The 19,817-nt window shown below is 46.0% G+C and overlaps 1 protein-coding gene and 1 non-coding gene across 3 annotated transcripts; both read left to right on the top strand.

Moving 5' to 3' along the window:
- The first annotated feature begins 12,762 nt into the window (after nucleotides 1–12,762).
- LOC147983698 (putative F-box protein At3g52320) lies at nucleotides 12,763–14,223 on the top strand. 2 transcript variants are annotated; one of them, XM_087539582.1, is made up of 2 exons: nucleotides 12,763–13,445; nucleotides 13,656–14,223. In XM_087539582.1, the coding sequence occupies exons 1-2, from the start codon at nucleotides 12,793–12,795 to the stop codon at nucleotides 14,221–14,223; spliced, it is 1,221 nt and encodes a 406-aa protein (XP_087395708.1). In that variant the 5' UTR covers nucleotides 12,763–12,792. The 2 variants fall into 2 exon arrangements, with proteins under 2 accessions (XP_087395708.1, XP_087395707.1); XM_087539581.1 differs by having other exon boundaries at nucleotides 12,793–13,448; nucleotides 13,659–14,223.
- A 3,013-nt stretch (nucleotides 14,224–17,236) lies between these two features.
- Nucleotides 17,237–19,397, top strand: LOC125528731 (F-box protein At5g49610). The gene is made up of 4 exons (XR_015615712.1): nucleotides 17,237–17,413; nucleotides 17,507–17,581; nucleotides 17,656–18,623; nucleotides 18,932–19,397. It is a non-coding gene; the product is annotated as an F-box protein At5g49610 (transcript).
- Nucleotides 19,398–19,817: the final 420 nt, after the last annotated feature.

The following is a 19,817-nucleotide window of genomic DNA, read 5'->3' as shown; positions in this document are numbered from 1 at the left end:
AAGGTATATTGGATATACATGTTATTGATGTGTACTTTACTAGTGTTCATAGCAACCCCTCGGTATTTGATACTAGTTCAGTTGCTAAGATTAGTAACTCGAAACGGGAGTTGCAGAATAAAGACTAGTTAAGGGTGAAGTGACGATGTGTGTTGGAAGTGGTTCCAAGATTGATATGATCATCATCGCACACTCCCTATACTTTCGGGATTAGTGTTGAACCTGAATAAGTGTTATTTGGCGTTTGCGTTGAGCATGAATATGATTTGATCATGTTTATTGTAATACGGTTATTCATTTAAGTAAGAGAATAAATTGTTGTTCTGTTTACATGAATAAAACCTTATATGGTTACACACCCAATGAAAATAGTTCATTGGATCTCGATCATAGTGATACACATAATCATAATATTGAAACCAAAAGATGCAAAGTTAATAATGATAGTGCAACTTATTTGTGGCACTGCCGTTTAGGTCATATTGGTGTAAAGCGCATGAAGAAACTCCATGCTGATGGGATTTTGGAATCACTTGATTATGAATCACTTGATGCTTGCGAACCATGCCTCATGGGCAAGATGACTAAGACTCCGTTCTTCGGAGCGAGCAACTGACTTATTGGAAATAATACATACTGATGTATGCGGTCTGATGAGTGTTAAGGCTCACGGCAAGTATCGTTATTTTCTGAACTTCACAGATGATTTGAGCAGATATGGGTATATCTACTTGATGAAACATAAGTCTGAAACATTTGAAAAGTTCAAAGAATTTCAGAGTGAAGTGGAAAATCATCGTGACAAGAAAATAAAGTTTCTACGATCTAATCGCAGAGACAAATATTTAAGTTACGAGTTTGGTCTTCAGTTAAAACAATGTGAAATAGTTTCACTACTCACGCCACCTGGAACACCACAGCATCATGGTGCGTCCGAACGTCATAACCGTACTTTATTGGATATAGTACAATCTATGATGTCTCTTACCGATTTACCACTATCGTTTTGGGGTTACGCATTAAAGACAGCTGCATTCACGTTTAAAAGGGCACCATCTAAGTCCGTTGAGACGACACAATCTGAACTGTGGTTTGGCAAGAAACCAAAGTTGTCGTTTCTTAAAAGTTTGGGGTTGTGATGCTTATGTGAAAAAGTTTCGTCCTGATAAGCTCAAACCCAAATCGGAAAAATGTGTCTTCATAGGATACCCAAAAGTTACTGTTGGGTACACCTTCTATCACAGATCCGAAGGCAAGACTTTTGTTGCTAAATTCGGAAACTTTCTGGAGAAGGAGTTTCTCTCAAAAGAAGTGAGTGGGAGGAAAGTAGAACTTGATGAGGTAACTGTACCTCCTCCCTTATTGGAAAGTAGTACATCACAGAAACCGGTTTCTGAGACACCTACACCAATTAGTGAGGAAGCTAATGATGATGATCATGAAACTTCAGATCAAGTTACTAACGAATCTCGTAGGTAAACCAGAGTGAGATCCGCACCAGAGTGGTACGGTAATCCTGTTCTGGAAGTCATGTTACTAGACCATGACGAACTTGCGAACTATGAGGAAGCGATGATGAGCCCAGATTCCGCAAAATGGTTTGAGGCCATGAAATCTGAGATATGATCCATGTATGAGAACAAAGTATGGACTTTGATGGATTTGCCCGATGATCGGCAAGCCATAGAAAATAAATGGATCTTCAAGAGGAAGACGGACGCTGATAGTAGTGTTACTATCTACAAAGCTAGAATTGTCACAAAAGGTTTTTGACAAGTTCAAAGTGTTGACTACGATGAGAGTTTCTCACTCGTATCTATGCTTGAGTCTGTCCGAATCATGTTAGCAATTGCCGCATTTTATGAAATCCGGCAAATGGATAAACAAAACTGCATTCCTTAATGGATTTATTAAAGAAGAGTTGTATACGATGCAACCAGAAGGTTTTTTCAATCCTAAAGGTGCTAACAAAATATGCAAGCTCCAGCGATTCATCTATGGACTGGTGCAAGCATCTCGGAGTTGTAATACACGCTTTGATAAGTTGATCAAAGCATATAGTTTTATACAGACTTGCGGTGAAGCCTGTATTTACAAGAAAGTGAGTGGGAGCACTACAGCATTTCTGATAAGTATATGTGTATGACATATTGTTGATCGGAAATAATGTAGGATTATTCTGCAAAGCATAAAGGAGTATTTGAAAGGAGTTTTTCAAAGAAAGACCTTGGTAAAGCTGCTTACATATTGAGTATCAAGATCTATAGAGATAGATCAAGATGCTTGATAAGTTTTTCAATGAGTACATACCTTGACAAGATTTTGAAGTAGTTCAAAATGGAACAGTCAAAGAAAGAGTTCTTGCCTGTGTTACAAGGTGTGAAATTGAGTAAGACTCAAAGCCCGACCACGGCAGAAGATAGAAAGAGAATGAAAGTCATTCCCTATGCCTCAGCCATAGGTTCTATAAAGTATGCCATGCTATGTACCAGATCTATTGTATACCCTACACTGTTTTTTGGCAAGGGAGTACAATAGTGATCTAGGAGTAGATCAATTGACATTGGTCAAAATTATCCTTAGTGGAATAAGGATATGTTTCTCGATTATGGAGGTGACAAAAGGTTCGTCGTAAAAGGTTACGTCGATGCAAGTTTTGCCACTAATCTAGATGACTCTAAGTCTCAATCTAGATACATATTGAAAGTGGGAGCAATTACCTAGAGTAGCTCCGTGTAGAGCATTGTAGACATAGAACTTGCAAAATACTTACGGATCTGAATGTGACAGACCCGTTGACTAAAATTATCTCACAAGCAAAACATGATCACACCTTAGTACTCTTTGGGTGTTAATCACATAGATATGTGAACTAGATTACTGACTCTAGTAAACCCTTTGAGTGTTGGTCACATGACGATGTCAACTATGGGTGTTAATCACATGGTGATGTGAACTATTGCTGTTAAATCACATGGCGATGTGAACTAGATTATTGACTCTAGTGCAAGTGGGAGATTGAAGGAAATATGCCCTAGAGGCAATAATAAAGTTATTATTTATTTCCTTATATCACGATAAAAGTTTATTATTCATGCTAGAATTGTATTAACCGAAAACATAATACATGTGTGAATACATAGACAAACTTAGTGTCACTAGTATGCCTCTACTTGACTAGCTCGTTAATCAAAGATGGTTATGTTTCCTAACCATGAACAAAGTGTTGTTATTTGATTAACGAGGTCACATCATTAGTTGAATGATCTGATTGACATGACCCATTCCATTAGCTTAGCACCCGATCGTTTAGTATGTTGCTATTGCTTTCTTCATGACTTATACATGTTCCTATGACTATGAGATTATGCAACTCCCGTTTGCCGGAGGAACACTTTGTGTGCTACCAAACGTCACAACGTAACTGGGTGATTATAAAGGAGCTCTACAGGTGTCTCCAATGGTAGATGTTGGGTTGGCGTATTTCGAGAATAGGATTTGTCACTCCGATTGTCGGAGAGGTATCTCTGGGCCCTCTCGGTAATGCACATCACATAAGCCTTGCAAGCATTGCAACTAATGAGTTAGTTGCGAGATGATGTATTACGGAACGAGTAAAGAGACTTGCCAGTAACGAGATTGAACTAGGTATTGGATACCGACGATCGAATCTCGGGCAAGTAACATACCGATGACAAAGGGAACAACGTATGTTGTCATGCGTTCTGACCGATAAAGATCTTCGTAGAATATGTAGGAGCCAATATGGGCATCCAGGTCCCGCTATTGGTTATTGACCGGAGATGTGTCTCAGTCATGTCTACATTGTTCTCGAACCGTAGGGTCCGCACGCTTAATGTTACGATGACAGTTATTATGAGTTTATGCATTTTGATGTACCGAAGTTAGTTCGGAGTCCCGGATGTGATCATGGACATGACGAGGAGTCTCGAAATGGTCGAGACATAAAGATTGATATATTCGATGACTATATTCGGACTCCGAAAGGGTTCCGGAGAAGTATCGGATAAAACCGGAGCACCGGGGGGGTTACCGGAACCCCCCGGGGGGTTAATGGGCCTCATGGGCCTAATGTGGAGAAGAGGAAGGGGCTGCCATGGCAGGCCGCGCGCCCCCTCTCCCCCTAGTCCGAATTGGACAAGGAGGAAGGGGCGGCACCCCCCCTTTCCTATTCTCCCTCCACCTCTCCTAGTTGGACAAGGATTGGGGGGGAGTCCTACTCCCGGTAGGAGTAGGACTCCTCCTACGCGCCTCCTAGGGCCGGCCGCACCCCCTCCCCTTGGATCCTTTATATACGGGGGCAGGGGGCACCTCTAGACACACAAGTTGATCATCATGATCGTTCCTTAGCCGTGTGCGGTGCCACCCTCCACCATATTCCACCTCGGTCATATTGTAGCAGTGCTTAGGCGAAGCCCTGCGACGGTAGAACATCAAGATCGTCACCACGCCGTCGTGCTGACGGAACTCATCCCCGAAGCTCTGCTGGATCGGAGCCCGGGGAGCGTCATCGAGCTGAACGTGTGCCATGAACTCGGAGGTGCCGGAGTAACGGTGCTTGGATCGATCGGACCGGAAGGACGTACGACTACTTCCTCTACGTTGCGTCAACGCTTCCGCTTCGGTCTACAAGGGTACGTAGACAACACTCTCCCCTCTCGTTGCTATGCATGACCATGATCTTGCGTGTGCATAGGAATTTTTTTGAAATTACTACGTTCCCCAACAGCGGATACTCAAGATCTCCTACCATTGTAACCGACTTTGTGTAACCCTAACCCTATCCGGTGTCTATATAAACCGGAGGGTTGTAGTCCGTAGGACAGAACCATCATCATACACAATCATACCATAGGCTAGCTTCTAGGGTTTAGCCTCCTTGATCTCGTGGTAGATCTACTCTTGTACTACCCATATCATCAATATTAATCAAGCAGGAGTAGGGTTTTACCTCCATCGAGAGGGCCCGAACCTGGGTAAACATCGTGTCTCTTGTCTCCCGTTACCATCCGACCTTGACGCACAGTTCGGGACCCCCTACCCGAGATCCGCCGGTTTTGACACCGACAGGGAGACTGAAGGAAATATGCCCCAGAGGCAATAATAAAGTTATTATTTATTTCCTTATCTCATGATAAATGTTTATTATTCATGCTAGAATTGTATTAACCGGAAACATAATACATGTGTGAATACATAGACAAACGGAGTGTCACTAGTATGCCTCTACTTGACTAGCTCATTAATTAAAGATGGTTATGTTTCCTAACCATAGACAAGAGTTGTCATTTGATTAACGGGATCACATCATTAGGAGAATGATGTGATTGACTTGACCCATTCTGTTAGCTTAGCACTCGATCGTTTAGTATGCTGCTATTGCTTTCTTCATGACTTATACATGTTCCTATGACTATGAGATTATGCAACTCCCGTTTACCGGAGGAACACTTTGTGTGCTAACAAACGTCACAACGTAACTGGGTGATTATAAAGGTGCTCTACAGGTGTCTCCGATGGTACTTGTTGGGTTGGCGTATTTCGAGATTAGGATTTGTCACTCCGATTGTCGGAGAGGTATCTCTGGGCCCACTCGGTAATGCACATCACTATAAGCCTTGCAAGCATTGCAACTAATGAGTTAGTTGCGGGATGATGTATTATAGAACGAGTAAAGAGACTTGCCGGTGACGAGATTGAACTAGGTATTGAGATATCGACGATCGAATCTCGGGCAAGTAACATACCGATGACAAAGGGAACAACGTATGTTGTTATGCGGTCTGACCGATAAAGATCTTCGTAGAATATGTGGGAGCCAATATGAGCATCCAGGTTCTGCTATTGGTTATTGGCCAGAGACGTGTCTCGGTCATGTCTACATAGTTCTCGAACCCGTAGGGTCCGCACGCTTAAAGTTTCGGTGACGATTGTATCATGGGTTTATGTGATTTGATGTACCGAAGGTAGTTCAGAGTCCCGGATGAGATCGGGGACATGACGAGGAGTCTCGAAATGATCGAGACGTAAAGATTGATATATTGGATGACTATATTCGGACATTGTATTTTCGGGGGTACCCGGAGTTATGAGAATACGAGGAAGAAGTAATGGGCCTCATGGGCCAAGTGGTGGAAGAGAGGAGGCAGGGCGCGCAGCCCCCTAGCCCAAACCGAATTGGACTAGGGGCCGGCCCCCCTTTCCTCCTTATCCTCCCTCTCCTTCCTTCTCCTTCTCCTCCTTCCTTTCCTCCTCCTAGTAGGAGGAGGACTCCTCCTCCTGGCGCGCCCATAGAGGGCCGGCCGGCCTCCCCCCTTGCTCCTTTATATACGGGGGCAGGGGCACCTCTAGACACACAAGTTGATCAGTTGATCTCTCCCAACCGTGTGCGGTGCCCCCCTCCACCATAATCCACCTTGGTCATATCGTAGCGGTGCTTAGGCGAAGCCCTGCGTCGGTAGCATCATCATCACCGTCATCACGCCGTCGTGCTAAAGGAACTCTCCCTCGAAGCTCTGCTGGATCAGAGTTCGTGGGACGTCATCGAGCTGAACATGTGCTGAACTTGGAGGTGTCGTGCGTTTGGTACTTGGATCGGTCGGATCGTGAAGAAGTACGACTACATCAACCGCGTTGTCATAACGCTTCCGCTTTCGGTCTATGAGGGTACGTGGACACACTCTCCCCTCTCGTTGCTATGCATCACCATGATCTTGCGTGTGCGTAGGAAATTTTTGAAATTACTACGTTCCCCAACAATATTATAGTTCATCATGAAGTTCTAGTAACTTGGTGATAGTACTAGAGAACTCTGTCAATCACTATCTTATCTGTAAGATTAACTCCCACTTGATTCAAGTGATTGTAGTACTCAGACATTCTGAGCACATGCTCACTAGCTGAGCTATTCTCCTCCATCTTGTAGGCAAAGTACTTGTCAAAGGTCTCATACCTTTCGACATGGGCATGAGTATGAAATATTAATTTCAACACTTGGAACATCTCATATGCTCTGTGGCGTTTCAAAAACGTCTTTGAAGCCCCGATTCTAAGCCGTAAAGTATGGTGCACTAAACTATCAAGTAGTCATCATATCAACCTTGCCAAACGTTCATAACGTCTGCATTTGCTCCTGCAAGCAGTCTGTCACCTAGTGGTGCATCAAGGACATAATTCTTTTGTGCAACAATGAGGATAGTCCTCAGATCACGGATCCAATCCGCATCATTGCTACTAAAATATTTCAACTTAGTATTCTCTAGGAACATATCAAAAATAAAACAAGGGAGCTAAACGCGAGCTATTGATCTACAACATAGATATGCTAATACTACCAGGACTAAGTTCATGATAAATTAAAGTTCAATTAATCATATTACTTAAGAACTCCCACTTAGATAGACATCCCTCTAGTCATCTAAATGATCACGTGATCCAAATCAACTAAACCATGCCCGATCATCACGTGAGATGGAGTAGTTTTCAATGGTGAACATCACTATGTTGATCATATCTACTATATGATTCACGCTCGACCTTTCAGTCTCCAGTGTTCTGAGGCCATATCTGCATATGCTAGGCTCGTCAAGTTTAACCCGAGTATTCTGCGTGTGCAAAACTCGCTTGCACCCGTTGTAGATGAACGTAGAGCTTATCACACCCGATCATCACGTGGTGTCTCGGCACGACGAACTTTGGCAACGGTGCATACTCAGGGAGAACACTTTTATCTTGAAATTTAGTGAGAGATCATCTTATAATGCTACCGTCAATCAATGCAAAATAACATGCATAAAAGATAAACATCACATGCAATCAATATGAGTGAAATGATATGGCCATCATCATCTTGTGCTTGTGATCTCCATCTCCGAAGCACCGTCTTGATCACAATCGTCACCGGCGCGACACCTTGATCAACATCGTAGCATCGTTGTCGCCTCGCCAACTATTGCTTCTACGATTATCGCTACCGCTTAGTGATAAAGTAAAGCAATTACAGGGCGATAGCATTGCATACAATAAAGCGACAACCATATGGCTCCTGCCAGTTGCCGATAAATCGGTTACAAAACATGATCATCTCATACAATGAATATAGCATCATGACTTGACCATATCACATCACAACATGCCCTGCAAAAACAAGTTAGACGTCCTCTACTTTGTTGTTGCAAGTTTTACGTGGCTGCTACGGGCTGATCAAGAACCGTTCTTACCTACGCATCAAAACCACAACGATAGTTCGTCAAGTTAGTGTTGTTTTAACGTTCTCAAGGACCGGGCGTAGTCACACTCGGTTCAACTAAAGTTGGAGAAACTGACACCCGCCAGCCACCTGTGTGCAAAGCACGTCGGTAGAACCAGTCTCGCGTAAGCGTACGCGTAATGTCGGTCCGGGCCGCTTCATCCAACAATACCGCCGAACTAAAGTATGACATGCTGGTAAGCAGTATGACTTGTATCGCCCACAACTCACTTGTGTTCTACTCGTGCATATAACATCTACGCATAAAACCAGGCTCGGATGCCACTGTTATGGAACATAGTAATTTCAAAAAAAAATCTACGCACACACAGGATCATGGTGATGCATAGATCCGAGAGGGGAGGTGTTGTCTATGTACCCTTGTAGACCAAAAGCGGAAGTGTTAGCACAACGCGGTTGATGTAGTCGTACGTCTTCATGATCCGACCGATCCAAGTACCGAACGTACGACACCTCCGAGTTCAGCACACGTTCAACTCGATGACGTCCCGCGAACTTCGATCCAGCAGAGCTTCACGGGAGAGTTCCGTCAGCACGACGTCTTGATGACGGTGATGATGTTGCTACCAACGCAGGGCTTCACCTAAGCACCGCTATGATATGATCGAGGTGGAATATGGTGGAGGGGGGCACTGCACACGGCTAAGAGATCAAGAGATCAATTGTTGTGTCTAGAGGTGCCCCCTGGCCACGTATATAAAGGAGTGGGGGAGCGGGAGAGGGTCGGCCCCTATGGCGTGCCCTGGAGGAGTCCTATTCCCACCGGGAGTAGGACTCCCTCTTTTTCCTAGTTGGAGTAGGAGGGGGAAAGGAAGGGAAGGAGAGAGGGGGAAGGAAAGCGGGCGCCGCCCCCCTCCTTGTCCAATACGGACTAGAGGGGGAGGGGGCGCGCGGCCAGCCCTAGCCGCCCCTCCTCTTCTCCACTAAGGCCCATCTTGGCCCATTAAACTCCCCGGGGGGTTCCGATAACCCCCCGGTACTCCGATATATGTCTGAAACTCCCCGAAACCATTCCGGTGTCCGAACATAGTCATCTAATATATCATTCTTTATGTCTCGACCATTTCAAGACTCCTCGTCATGTCCGTGATCACATCCGGGACTCCGAACTACCTTCGGTACATCAAAACACAAAAACTCATAATACAATCGTCACCAAACTTTAAGCGTGTGGACCCTACGGGTTCGAGAACTATGTAGACATGACCGAGACATGTCTCCGGTCAATAACCAATAGCGGAACCTGGATGCTCATATTGGCTCCTACATATTCTACGAAGATCTTTATCGGTCAAACCGAATAACAACATACGTTGTTCCCTTTGTCATCGGTATGTTACTTGCCCGAGATTCGATCGTCGGTATCTCAATACCTAGTTCAATCTCGTTACTGGCAAGTCTCTTTACTCATTCCGTAATACATCATCCCGCAACTAACTCATTAGTTACAATGCTTGCAAGGCTTATAGTGATGTGTATTACCGAGTGGGCCCAGAGATACCTCTCCGACGATCGGAGTGACAAATCCTAATCTCGAAATACGCCAACTCAACAAGTATCTTCGGAGACACCTGTAGAGCACCTTTATAATCACCCAGTTACGTTGTGACGTTTGGTGGCACACAAAGTGTTCCTCCAGTAAACGGGAGTTGCATAATCTCATAGTCATAGGAACATGTATAAGTCATGAAGAAAGCAATAGCAACATACTAAGTGATCAAGTGCTAAGCTAACGGAATGGGTCAAGTCAATCACATCATTCTCTAATGATGTGATCCCGTTAATCAAATGACAACTCATGTCTATGGTTAGGAAACTTAACCATCTTTGATAAACGAGCTAGTCAAGTAGAGGCATACTAGTGACACTCTGTTTGTCTATGTACTCACACATGTATTATGTTTCCCGTTAATACAATTCTAGCATGAATAATAAACATTTATCATGAAATAAAGAAATAAATAATAACTTTATTATTGCCTCTAGGGCATATTTCCTTCAAGGTCAAGTTGTTTCTTTCTCAGAACTTTGAGATCAAAGACCTTGGTGTGGCTGATGTTATCTTGAACATCAAGCTACTGAGAGATGATGACAGTGGGATTACACTTCTGCAATCTCATTATGTTGAGAAGGTGTTGAGTCAGTTTGGATATTCGGACTGCACACCATCTCAAACACCATATTATCCTAGCATGTTGATTCAAAAGTTCGAAGGTACGGCTAAAGATCAATTGAGATACTCTCAAATCATTGGTTCACTCATGTACCTAGCGAGCGCAACGAGGCCTGACATTGGATTTGATGTGAGCAAACTAAGCCAATTTGTTTCCAAGCCGGGTGATGTACATTGGCATGTTGTTGAGAGAGTTATGCGTTATCTGAAAAGTACTATGAACTATGGACTTCACTATACTGGATACCCGTCGGTACTTGAAGGCTATAGTAATGCGAAGTGGATCTCTGATGCTGATGAGATGAAGGCCATAACTGGGTATATGTTTACTCTTGGAGGTGGCATTGGTTTTTGGAAGTCTTGCAAGCAAACGATCTTAACGAGATCAACAATGGAAGCAGAATTAACAACATTAGACAAGCTTTGAGATCTTTTGATGGACTTGTCATTGGTTGATAAACCGGTTCCAGCTATCCTTATGAACTGTGACAATCAGACTATCATCACCAAGGTGAAGAGTTAAAAGGACAACATGAAGTCGAACAAACACATAAGAATGAGATTAAAAGCTGTCAGAAAATTAAGAAACTCCGGAGTTATAGTGTTGGAGTATGTCCATACGGCTAAGAATCTGGCAGATCCCTTTACAAAAGGGCTATCACGTGTTGTGATAGATAGTGCATCGAGGGAGATGGGTATTAGACCCACATGAGTTGACATGGTGGTAACCCAACCTATGTGATCGGAGATCCCGTAAAGTAGGACCTGAGAAAATAAGCCAGTGGTGAACTGAGGAGAGTAACTATACTAACCCACTCCGTTGGAGATGCAATACTCTCAATACTGTATGGTAGGGTGACTATTGTCTTAATGTGTTCCAAAGCTTATGTAAGCAAGATCCTATCCTACAGAGCGGTCTTTGGAGGAACACACCTATATGAGCCCGACTGCTGGTCACAGACTATGAGATTGGGGTGATATCTAGTAAGCTCATGAATAGGCCAGGAGTGTGACTTATATGCTCCACCCGAGGGGTCAACCTTTGGCAGCCTAGTACTAGTAAGACATGCGGTGAAGCTTCTTTACGCCAAACTGAAAATTCAAGGCATAGTCCATTGTTTAGTTGTTAAGGAGTGTAGCTACTTGCTCTAGGTGAAGCTCAACCTTAACAGGTCTTCACTGAAACACTAGTATATCGAAACAAAAATTGGAACAGAGGACACAATGGGCCCTCGAGATCTGGTGGGGGATTGCTGAAATATGAGGCGGGCTTTAGGCCCATCTAACAATTTCTGAAATCTGTAAGGGCCCATGTGGGTTTATTGGCACTAGGCGTAGTGTGAAGTTTAGTCCCACCCTAGAAGTTGAACAAGAATTGGACCTCCTTATAAGAGTTTCTCTTCTACATGCTATTGGAGCTTGAAAAGAGAAGAGGCCCCCGCGCACTCCTCCTCCTCCGCACGCCACGACGCGCCGCGGGTTGCGGGAATGAGCCGAGCCGAGCTCACACCTACGCGCTTATTTTTTGCCAGTCAGTAATGGAGAGTTTTCTGAGACGTCGGATCGTGGGCTGGGCTGTCACGAGAGGGGCGAATAGGTTTTTGGGAAGCGACGGCTCGTTGTTCGTCTACTTCCTCTACGTCCGCGTCACCCTCATTATCACCATGTCCACCGACACCGAACGTGCCGCCGCCGAGAAAGTTGAAGCCGAGAAGAAGGCCGTTGAGGATGCCGCCACCGCCGCCGCGGTTTCTGCCTGGCCCATCGGAGGGTATAACTCGTTTATCCCGCTCCTGTTTATTACTGTTTTAGCCATACTAGCTCTTTTCTTCCTTATATAAAGGAGCCTCCGGCTGACTATTTGACCCGACGAATAGCTATAGTCCTACTCCTAGTCGGAGCAAAGCCACGTGGGTAAAGGGAGAGGACCGTCCTACAGGAGAGCCAGAAGGGAACTAGGATTTGGGGAGGTTCAATCGGGAGGGGAAAAGGAGAACGGGTCACCTGATCGTTGGTGCTGCCGCACCGTGGCCGCCGGAATCGCCGCGCCGCGCTACCCCGCGGGCCTGGAGTTGCTAGACCACCGCGAGTTGCTCGCCCTCGCCTCTGGTGAACAGATTCGCCGCCAAAACCGAACGTACGAGGCGATCTCGGAGCTCGCCATCGTCTCCTGAGTCCTGACTAACTCCCTCCGTCCGTCCCGCCACAGGGTAAACCCTGTCACCTCTGCGCGCCCAAGGAATCCATCACACGCAATCCTTACGTTTCCTTTTTTTGTTTTACCAGTTGATCGGAATCGGATCAGACGGAGCGCCAGCAACCAATCACCATGCCGGGAACCGGAGGCGCGGCTGTCCTGGACGACCTTCCCGAGTGGATCGTTGTGGAAGAGATCCTTATCCGTTTGCCGCCCAGGGACATCCTCCGCTGCCGCGCCGTCTGCAGGTGGTGGCATAGTGCCACATCCACCGACAAGTTCATGTTGGACCACCACCACCGCCAGCCCTTGCTCCCGATCCTCAGCCAAGTCGTCGACCCGCAGCCACATGAAGCCCGCCTCTTATTTTCCTTTGACGCTGGTGCAGATCAGCAACAGCTTTGCCCTGTCATCCAGACCGACTACTACGGTAAACTCCATGCTACCCTTGATGGCCTCCTCATTGTCTCCCACGGATCCGTGGTGCCTGAGTTCTTCATCTGCAACCCGGTCATCCGCAAGTGTGCTCTACTAGCGAAGCCTCAAACCCAACAGGGTTTTAACAACCGGATTGTCGGCTTCTATCGGCACAACCCATCTGGAGGAGAATACCGAGTACTTTGGGTCTCTACCAACGCAGAGGACACAAATTGCAGAACTTTCTACTATGCCATAGCGGTGGGATCTGATAATACAAGATACATTGGGCAAGGATGCATCCCACAACAAAACTCCTCGTCGCCTTCCTTGGAACTGGCGTTACACAGGGGCCTGATCAGTTCCTCCCAATTTCCACCAGGAGAGGCGTGATTCTGGACCGACGCCGTACGATTCAACATCCTGCTACATGTGGATCCGCATCATGCATTGTTTAACATGCAAACAGCTCCCATCATGCATTTTTTTATCAATCATGCACGGGTCTTTATGAAAAGTGTCTAGAGATCAATGGTGTCGAGCGTAGGTTCGGCTGAACCATGGTTCCGTATAACATTTTCGTTTCCACCAGTCCACCATCATGGGAGCCTGCACTGGAAACTTGGAACATACCGCGGCTGGGACGCCGAGTACATAATGGTGTTCAACACATCAACTGAAACATTTCGGTTGATGTATCGTCCTGCCCGGTTGTGCAACTGCTTGAAGGAGTCCTTGTTGAAAATGGATAACACTCTTGCCTTGTGCAGCATCGTCCGTGACAAACACACCATAGATATTTCGGTGGTACATGACTACGATGCTGAAACCTGGTCTTTGAAGCATCGGATTAATTTGACTGGGGTGGATCCACCAGCGCTTGTTGATCTTGAGGTCACAATATTCCCTAGGATGGCTGTTCTCAGTGGGGGTGGGATGCTTATCCGGTTCACTCAATTTCGTGTGTTGCACTTTGGCATCGATGGCAAGTTCTTAGGATATGTGATGAGCAAGGATGACCAAGAAATCAACTTGTGGATTAGCAAGCATTACCTCCAGGAGAGCATTATTCCCCTTCCACTGTTTCATGAGATGAGAAAAGATGATGGTGCGAATCAGGAGCCTCCATTTTTTGTAGGGTTGTAGCATGGTTTTTTAAATAGCCCGCTATAGCTTTTAGAAAAGGTCCTGCGCTAAGGGTCTTTTGTCCAAACACATGAGCAAACATTTTAAATAGCTCGCTATAGCATTTAGAAGAGGTCCGCCGCTTAGAGGCTTAGCGCGCTATTTAAAACTTTGGTTGTAGGATGCATTACCACAGAAGATGATGATACCTTGTCTTATGTTCTTAGTCGGTCTTCGTAGTGCTGCTTGTAGAACTGAACAATTTGGATTGTATATGAGCACCTCTGCTAGCATTTGGTGTCTATTATCCTGGCTTTAGCATCATGTTAAAGTTCTGATCGACGTACGTACGGAGAATCTTTGCTATATGACTAGCTTATTGTATCCCCCTCAATTACTTCCAGTTTGCATTTTTTAGAACCATGAAAGTCACGGTTGCAGTTAGGAACAGATAATTGCTCCCTAACATATTTTCTCGAGCGACACTACTCCAGAATCAGTACGCCAATTGCTAACCATCCTGCTTTCTTTCTGAGAAAACAGTTGTCGGTACACATGTCATCCCGCTTTCTTTCAATCTAGTCATGTTGTTTGAGTGAATACTTTTGGTTGAGTCGTTGAAATGGTTAGTTTGGAAGTTTGGATCCTTCCTTCCAAGTTTAATAGTTTGATCCTTGCTCGGTGCAAAATTCTGTCCTAGGCACCTGACATGGTTGCTTGTCCTCCTTGTGTGGCAATGTTTTTGTTAGGCACACTTGCACATCTTAGTTCAGTTTGGTACTCAGCACAATAGTGTCCGTTGTTATTTTATTACGGTATTGGTTGAAATTCTTAGCAATTAATTTGGGTTCATTGGTTTTGACATGTTTTGAGAAAGAATTGTACTGGTTCCTCTTTGCCAGGATAAATATTTTTCATTTACATAGTGACTAGTCGATGTCTTTTTTACGTGAACTCTTAGATCACATGGAAAATTCCAGCAGTTCCAATGCTTTTGGTGTGGGTAGACATGTACTACTACAATTTTGATCATGGGAGCAGCTCCGGATATGTCTTAACGGAAGACAATGATGGTGTTCAATCTTCTGGCGTTTTTGTGTTTCTTCTTGCGTACAGGAACATGATGGAGGAAGCTCCATTCAGCTGCTCGTGTGTCAGTCTGAAGTGAAGAGCTCACGAGCTGGCTAGTTATTGTGGGTAGCATGCCATGATGTGATGTGCTTAGGCTCTTGATCATCTAGCGTCTTAATTTGTAGTACTAGCTAAAATAACCTTGTTGTAGTCTACCGGTGGACCTGAACTGAGCTGAGCTCTCAACTGTCTACGCAGACTCTGTTTTCTATGCAAGTAGTACGGTAATCCTAAATCTGCTGGATGGATGCTAAACGCTAACTGTGAAGTATGATCAATGGAGAACAAAGCTTGTGGAAACAAACTTGCTTGTGCATAGTGTTTTTTTCCTCCGTCGTCATATAGTTTCAGAACATTTTAGAATATTTATCGTAAGTTCTGATGCTGAGTGCACCGGTTGCACAGGAATTTTGGGTTCAGAACATAGACACTAGACAGCGAAACCTGCATATTTTTCTTAGGGGGGAACCTGTTCATCTGGCGTCTTGTTTTGTAGTACTGCATGGCATGCTTGTACGTACTTGCTAACAATGCATCTTGGAAGGATAAGGTGACAGTCAAACTGTTGCTGTCTACTGGTGTAAGAAGTATGGTACTCCTAATTCTGCTGCATGGATGCTAAACGCTAACTCGTGAAGTATGATCAATGGAGATCAAAGCTCATGGAAACAACCCTGCTTGTGCGACGCCGACACTGGAGACGACATGACACCCGGAAGCTACAACTGAGCGACGCCGGTGCTGCAACCGCCATCGTCCCTGCTGCAAGCGATATTGCAACCCGTGAACGCAGGTGCTATAAACAGCCGAGGAAGCTATGATCGCCGAGTGGATCTGCAACCGCGCGTCCAGGCTGCAAGATGGCCTGGTGACCGATTTTGAAATGCGGATGGTGGGAGACAGGGTGGGGCGAAGAGATGCGTGTGGTGCTGTGAGGGGGCCGAGCGACACTGACAGGGTGAGGAAGCGGTTTATTTCGCGAGGGGAATAAGAGGGAGAATGATGACGGGTTGATCAAATGGTCATGTGACCCCGATCCAATCGGTGGTGAGGTGACCGATACATGCCTTAAATCGATCCAATCGGTGGTGAGGAGGCCGCCTACCAGATGGCCCTAGCCGCGGTCCTCCGAGAGAGCGAGGAGGAGGAGCGACGTAGAGAGGAGGTGAAGGAGGCGGCGTACCAGGCGAGGCTGGCGGAGGCCATGGCCCTCTCCACTGCCGGCGACTGTGTCGTGCCGCCGATTACCCCACCGTCCTCAGAGCAGGCTGAGCCGGAGCCGACCCCCATCGAGCGCTACATGTGGACCGGCCAAGTGCGCGAGTGGGTCAGCGCACCGCCAGTCTGGAAGGAGGCGACAGAGGCGCAGGAGGCGACCTACCTCGAGCACCGGCGTCAGCTGCGGCTGGCCGAGGAGCGCCGCGAGGGCGAGTACCTCGAGCAGCTCGAGCGCGACGCCGAGAAGGAGCGTCGCGTTCCCCTGGGCTGGCTCGGCGCCGACCCTTGTCGACCTCACCGATGAGGACGACGCCGACGAGGATGACACCTAGGATTGCGGGACGCCTATTTTTTCTTTTTTTAGTTTAATTAAATGTAGTGTGGACGCGTGGACTTTCACCGGCTTTTCTGGACGGCATTTAATGTTTAATTAAGTTTTTATATTTTGAAATGCTTAAGTGTCGCGCGAACTCAAAAAATGGGTTAGGCCGGCGTTGGGCGCAAACGCCGACCAAACGTGAAAGCGGATACAGGTGTCTGTCCGGCCGACCCAAACGGATAAAAAGCGGATAAAATGGGTGTCCGTTTGGATCGTCACGTTGGAGTTGCTCTTATGATACATGTAGATGCATTATTTGATTCTTTAAAATCTTACTATATTTCATTATTCAAGCGTATACTTTCACTGTGAAAAGCGCCAGACGGGAACAGGGGAACCCAAACCCTACCACCGCCGCCCTCTCAATCAATTCCCAATCTTCCCTGCAAAAAAAAAAAAAAATCAATTCCCAATCTATCTCGCTGGAGTACCCTCTTCCCCGACGCCGGTGAACAGATTCGTCGCCCAAATCGGCCGTGCGAGGTGATCTCGGAGCACGCTGTCCGCCGCGTTCTGATTCATTGTTTGTCTCCATCTATCGATTTTCCCTCAAATCGTTCTTGTCTGAATATCCAGAGACCGGAACGCGGCACCGCCGCCGCAGGGGGGTCGAAGTGCCGCCGTAGCTCGCCACCGTCCGCAGCGCCTCAGGTAAACCTTCTCGCCTCCGTGCCCCAGGGATCCGTCTCATGCCCCATCTTTATGTTTCCCCTTTTTATTCTTAGTTGGGCGGAATCTGATCTGACGGAGCACCGGCGACTGGTCACCATGCCGGGCAACGGAGGCGCGACCGGCCTGGACGATCTTCCAGAGGGGATCGTTGTCGAAGAGATCCTCGTCCGTTTGCCGCCCAAGGACATCCTCCGCTGTCGCGCTGTCTGCAGGTGGTGGCACAGTGCCACCTCGACCGACAAGTTCATGCTGGACAACCACCGCCACCAGCCCTTGCTCCCAATCCTCAGCCACGTCGTCGAGCCGCAGAAAGCCCACCTCCTGTTTTCCTTTGACGCCGGCGCAGGCCGGCAAAAGCTCTGCCCTATCATCCGGACCTACGACTACCGTAAACTCCAGGCCGTGTGTGACGGTCTCTTCATCATGTCCTATGGATCCATGGCAGATCAGTTCATCTGCAATCCGGTCACCCGCAAGTATGCTCGCCTAGCAAAGCATCCGACGGAGCGTGGTTTTTACCACCGGATTGTCGGCTTCTACCGGCACCAACCATCTGGATGAGAATTCCGAGTGTTATGGATCTCTAGTCCGACAAATTACAACGCATACCACACAAATTACAGAACTTTCTACTATGTCATAGCGGTGGGATCCGATAGTACAAGATACATCAGACAAGGATGCATCACACAACCAGCAGTCTCATCTTCCTTGGAGCTGGCGTTACGCAGGGGCCTACCTGATTCGTCCCAACATCCACCAGTCCACCACCGTGGCGGCCTGCACTGGAAACTTGGAAAATACCACGGCTGCGATGCGGACTACATAATGGTGTTCAACACAGCAGCTGAAAAATTTCGATTGATGTGTCGTCCTGCCCGATTGGGCGACTTCTTACAAGAGTCGTTGCTGGAGATGGATGGCACTCTTGCTTTGTGCAGCATCTGCAGTGACAAACACACCATAGAATTTTGGGTGTTACATGACTACGATGCTGAAACATGGTCTTTGAAGCACCGGATTAGGCCTCTTTTGGTTCATAGGATAGGATTATCATAGGAATAGGAATCTTATAGGAAATGAGATGACATGTATCTCAAATCCTATGAGTAGGAATAGGAAACAAGATGTCATTTGGTTGACACCAAAGGAATTTTTCCATTGAGTCTAGGCTCCTTTTTATTTTCCTATGAAATGTGAAGGATGGGAACCAATCCTATGTAGGAATAGGAATCCATTCCTATGAACCAAAGGACTCTAAAGGAAAAAATCCTATAAGAATCCTATCCTCTAGAATTCCTATGAAATTCCTCTAAACCAAAGGAGGCCTTAATTTGGTTGGGATGGATCCATCAGCGCTTGTCGATCCAGAGGTCATAATATCCCCTAGGATGGCTGTTCTCGGTGGGGGTGAGATGCTGATTCGGTTTACTCATAGGGGTGTGTTGCATTTTGACGTCAATGGCAAGTTTTTAGGATATGTGAAAAGCCAAGATGGCCAAGAAATCAATTTGTGGGTTACCGGGCATTACCTCCAGGAGAGCATTATTCCCGGTCCACTGTTCCATGAGATGAGAGAAGATGATGGTGCGAACCAGGAGCCTCCATTTTTTGTAGGACTGTAGGATGCAGTGCTTGATCTGGATGTTCTACACTGCTGGTTTGCAGCGCCATTGGAATATCTATTCTATTGCCTTTACTTTTGTTCCTAGTTGATCTTCTTAGTGCTGCTTGTAAAACTGAACAATTCGGATGGTAGCAGAGCTCCTCTGCTATCAGCATTTGGTGTCCATTATCTTGGCTTTAGCATAATGATAAAATTCTGGACTACGGAGAATCTTCGCTATAGGCCTACTCTATTTTATTCCCCTCATTTACTTTAATTTTTGATACCACGAAAGGCATGGTTGCAATTAGAAACTGGTGATTGCTCCGTAAGATATTATCTGGGAAGACTTCCTGCTACTCCAGATTCAGTACACCAATGACTTGCCATTCCGCTTTCTTTCCGAGAAAACAGGTGTTGGTGCACATGCCATCAAGAAAACATGAGCTATTCAGTCTTAGTCGTGTTGTTTGAGTGCATACTTTTGTTGATGAATTCATTCTAGCATTACAAGTAATTGTGACACTTTGAGTCATTGGAATGTTTAGTTTGAATCCTTCCTCCAAGTTTAGTATTTTGATCCTTGCACAATGTGCAATTTTGTCCTAA

This window comes from Triticum urartu, chromosome 2A (assembly GCF_056163025.1).
Source record: "Triticum urartu cultivar PI428250 chromosome 2A, HENAU_Tu73, whole genome shotgun sequence".
Classification (NCBI taxonomy): domain Eukaryota; kingdom Viridiplantae; phylum Streptophyta; class Magnoliopsida; order Poales; family Poaceae; genus Triticum; species Triticum urartu.
This window is presented reverse-complemented; position numbering and strand designations above follow the sequence as displayed.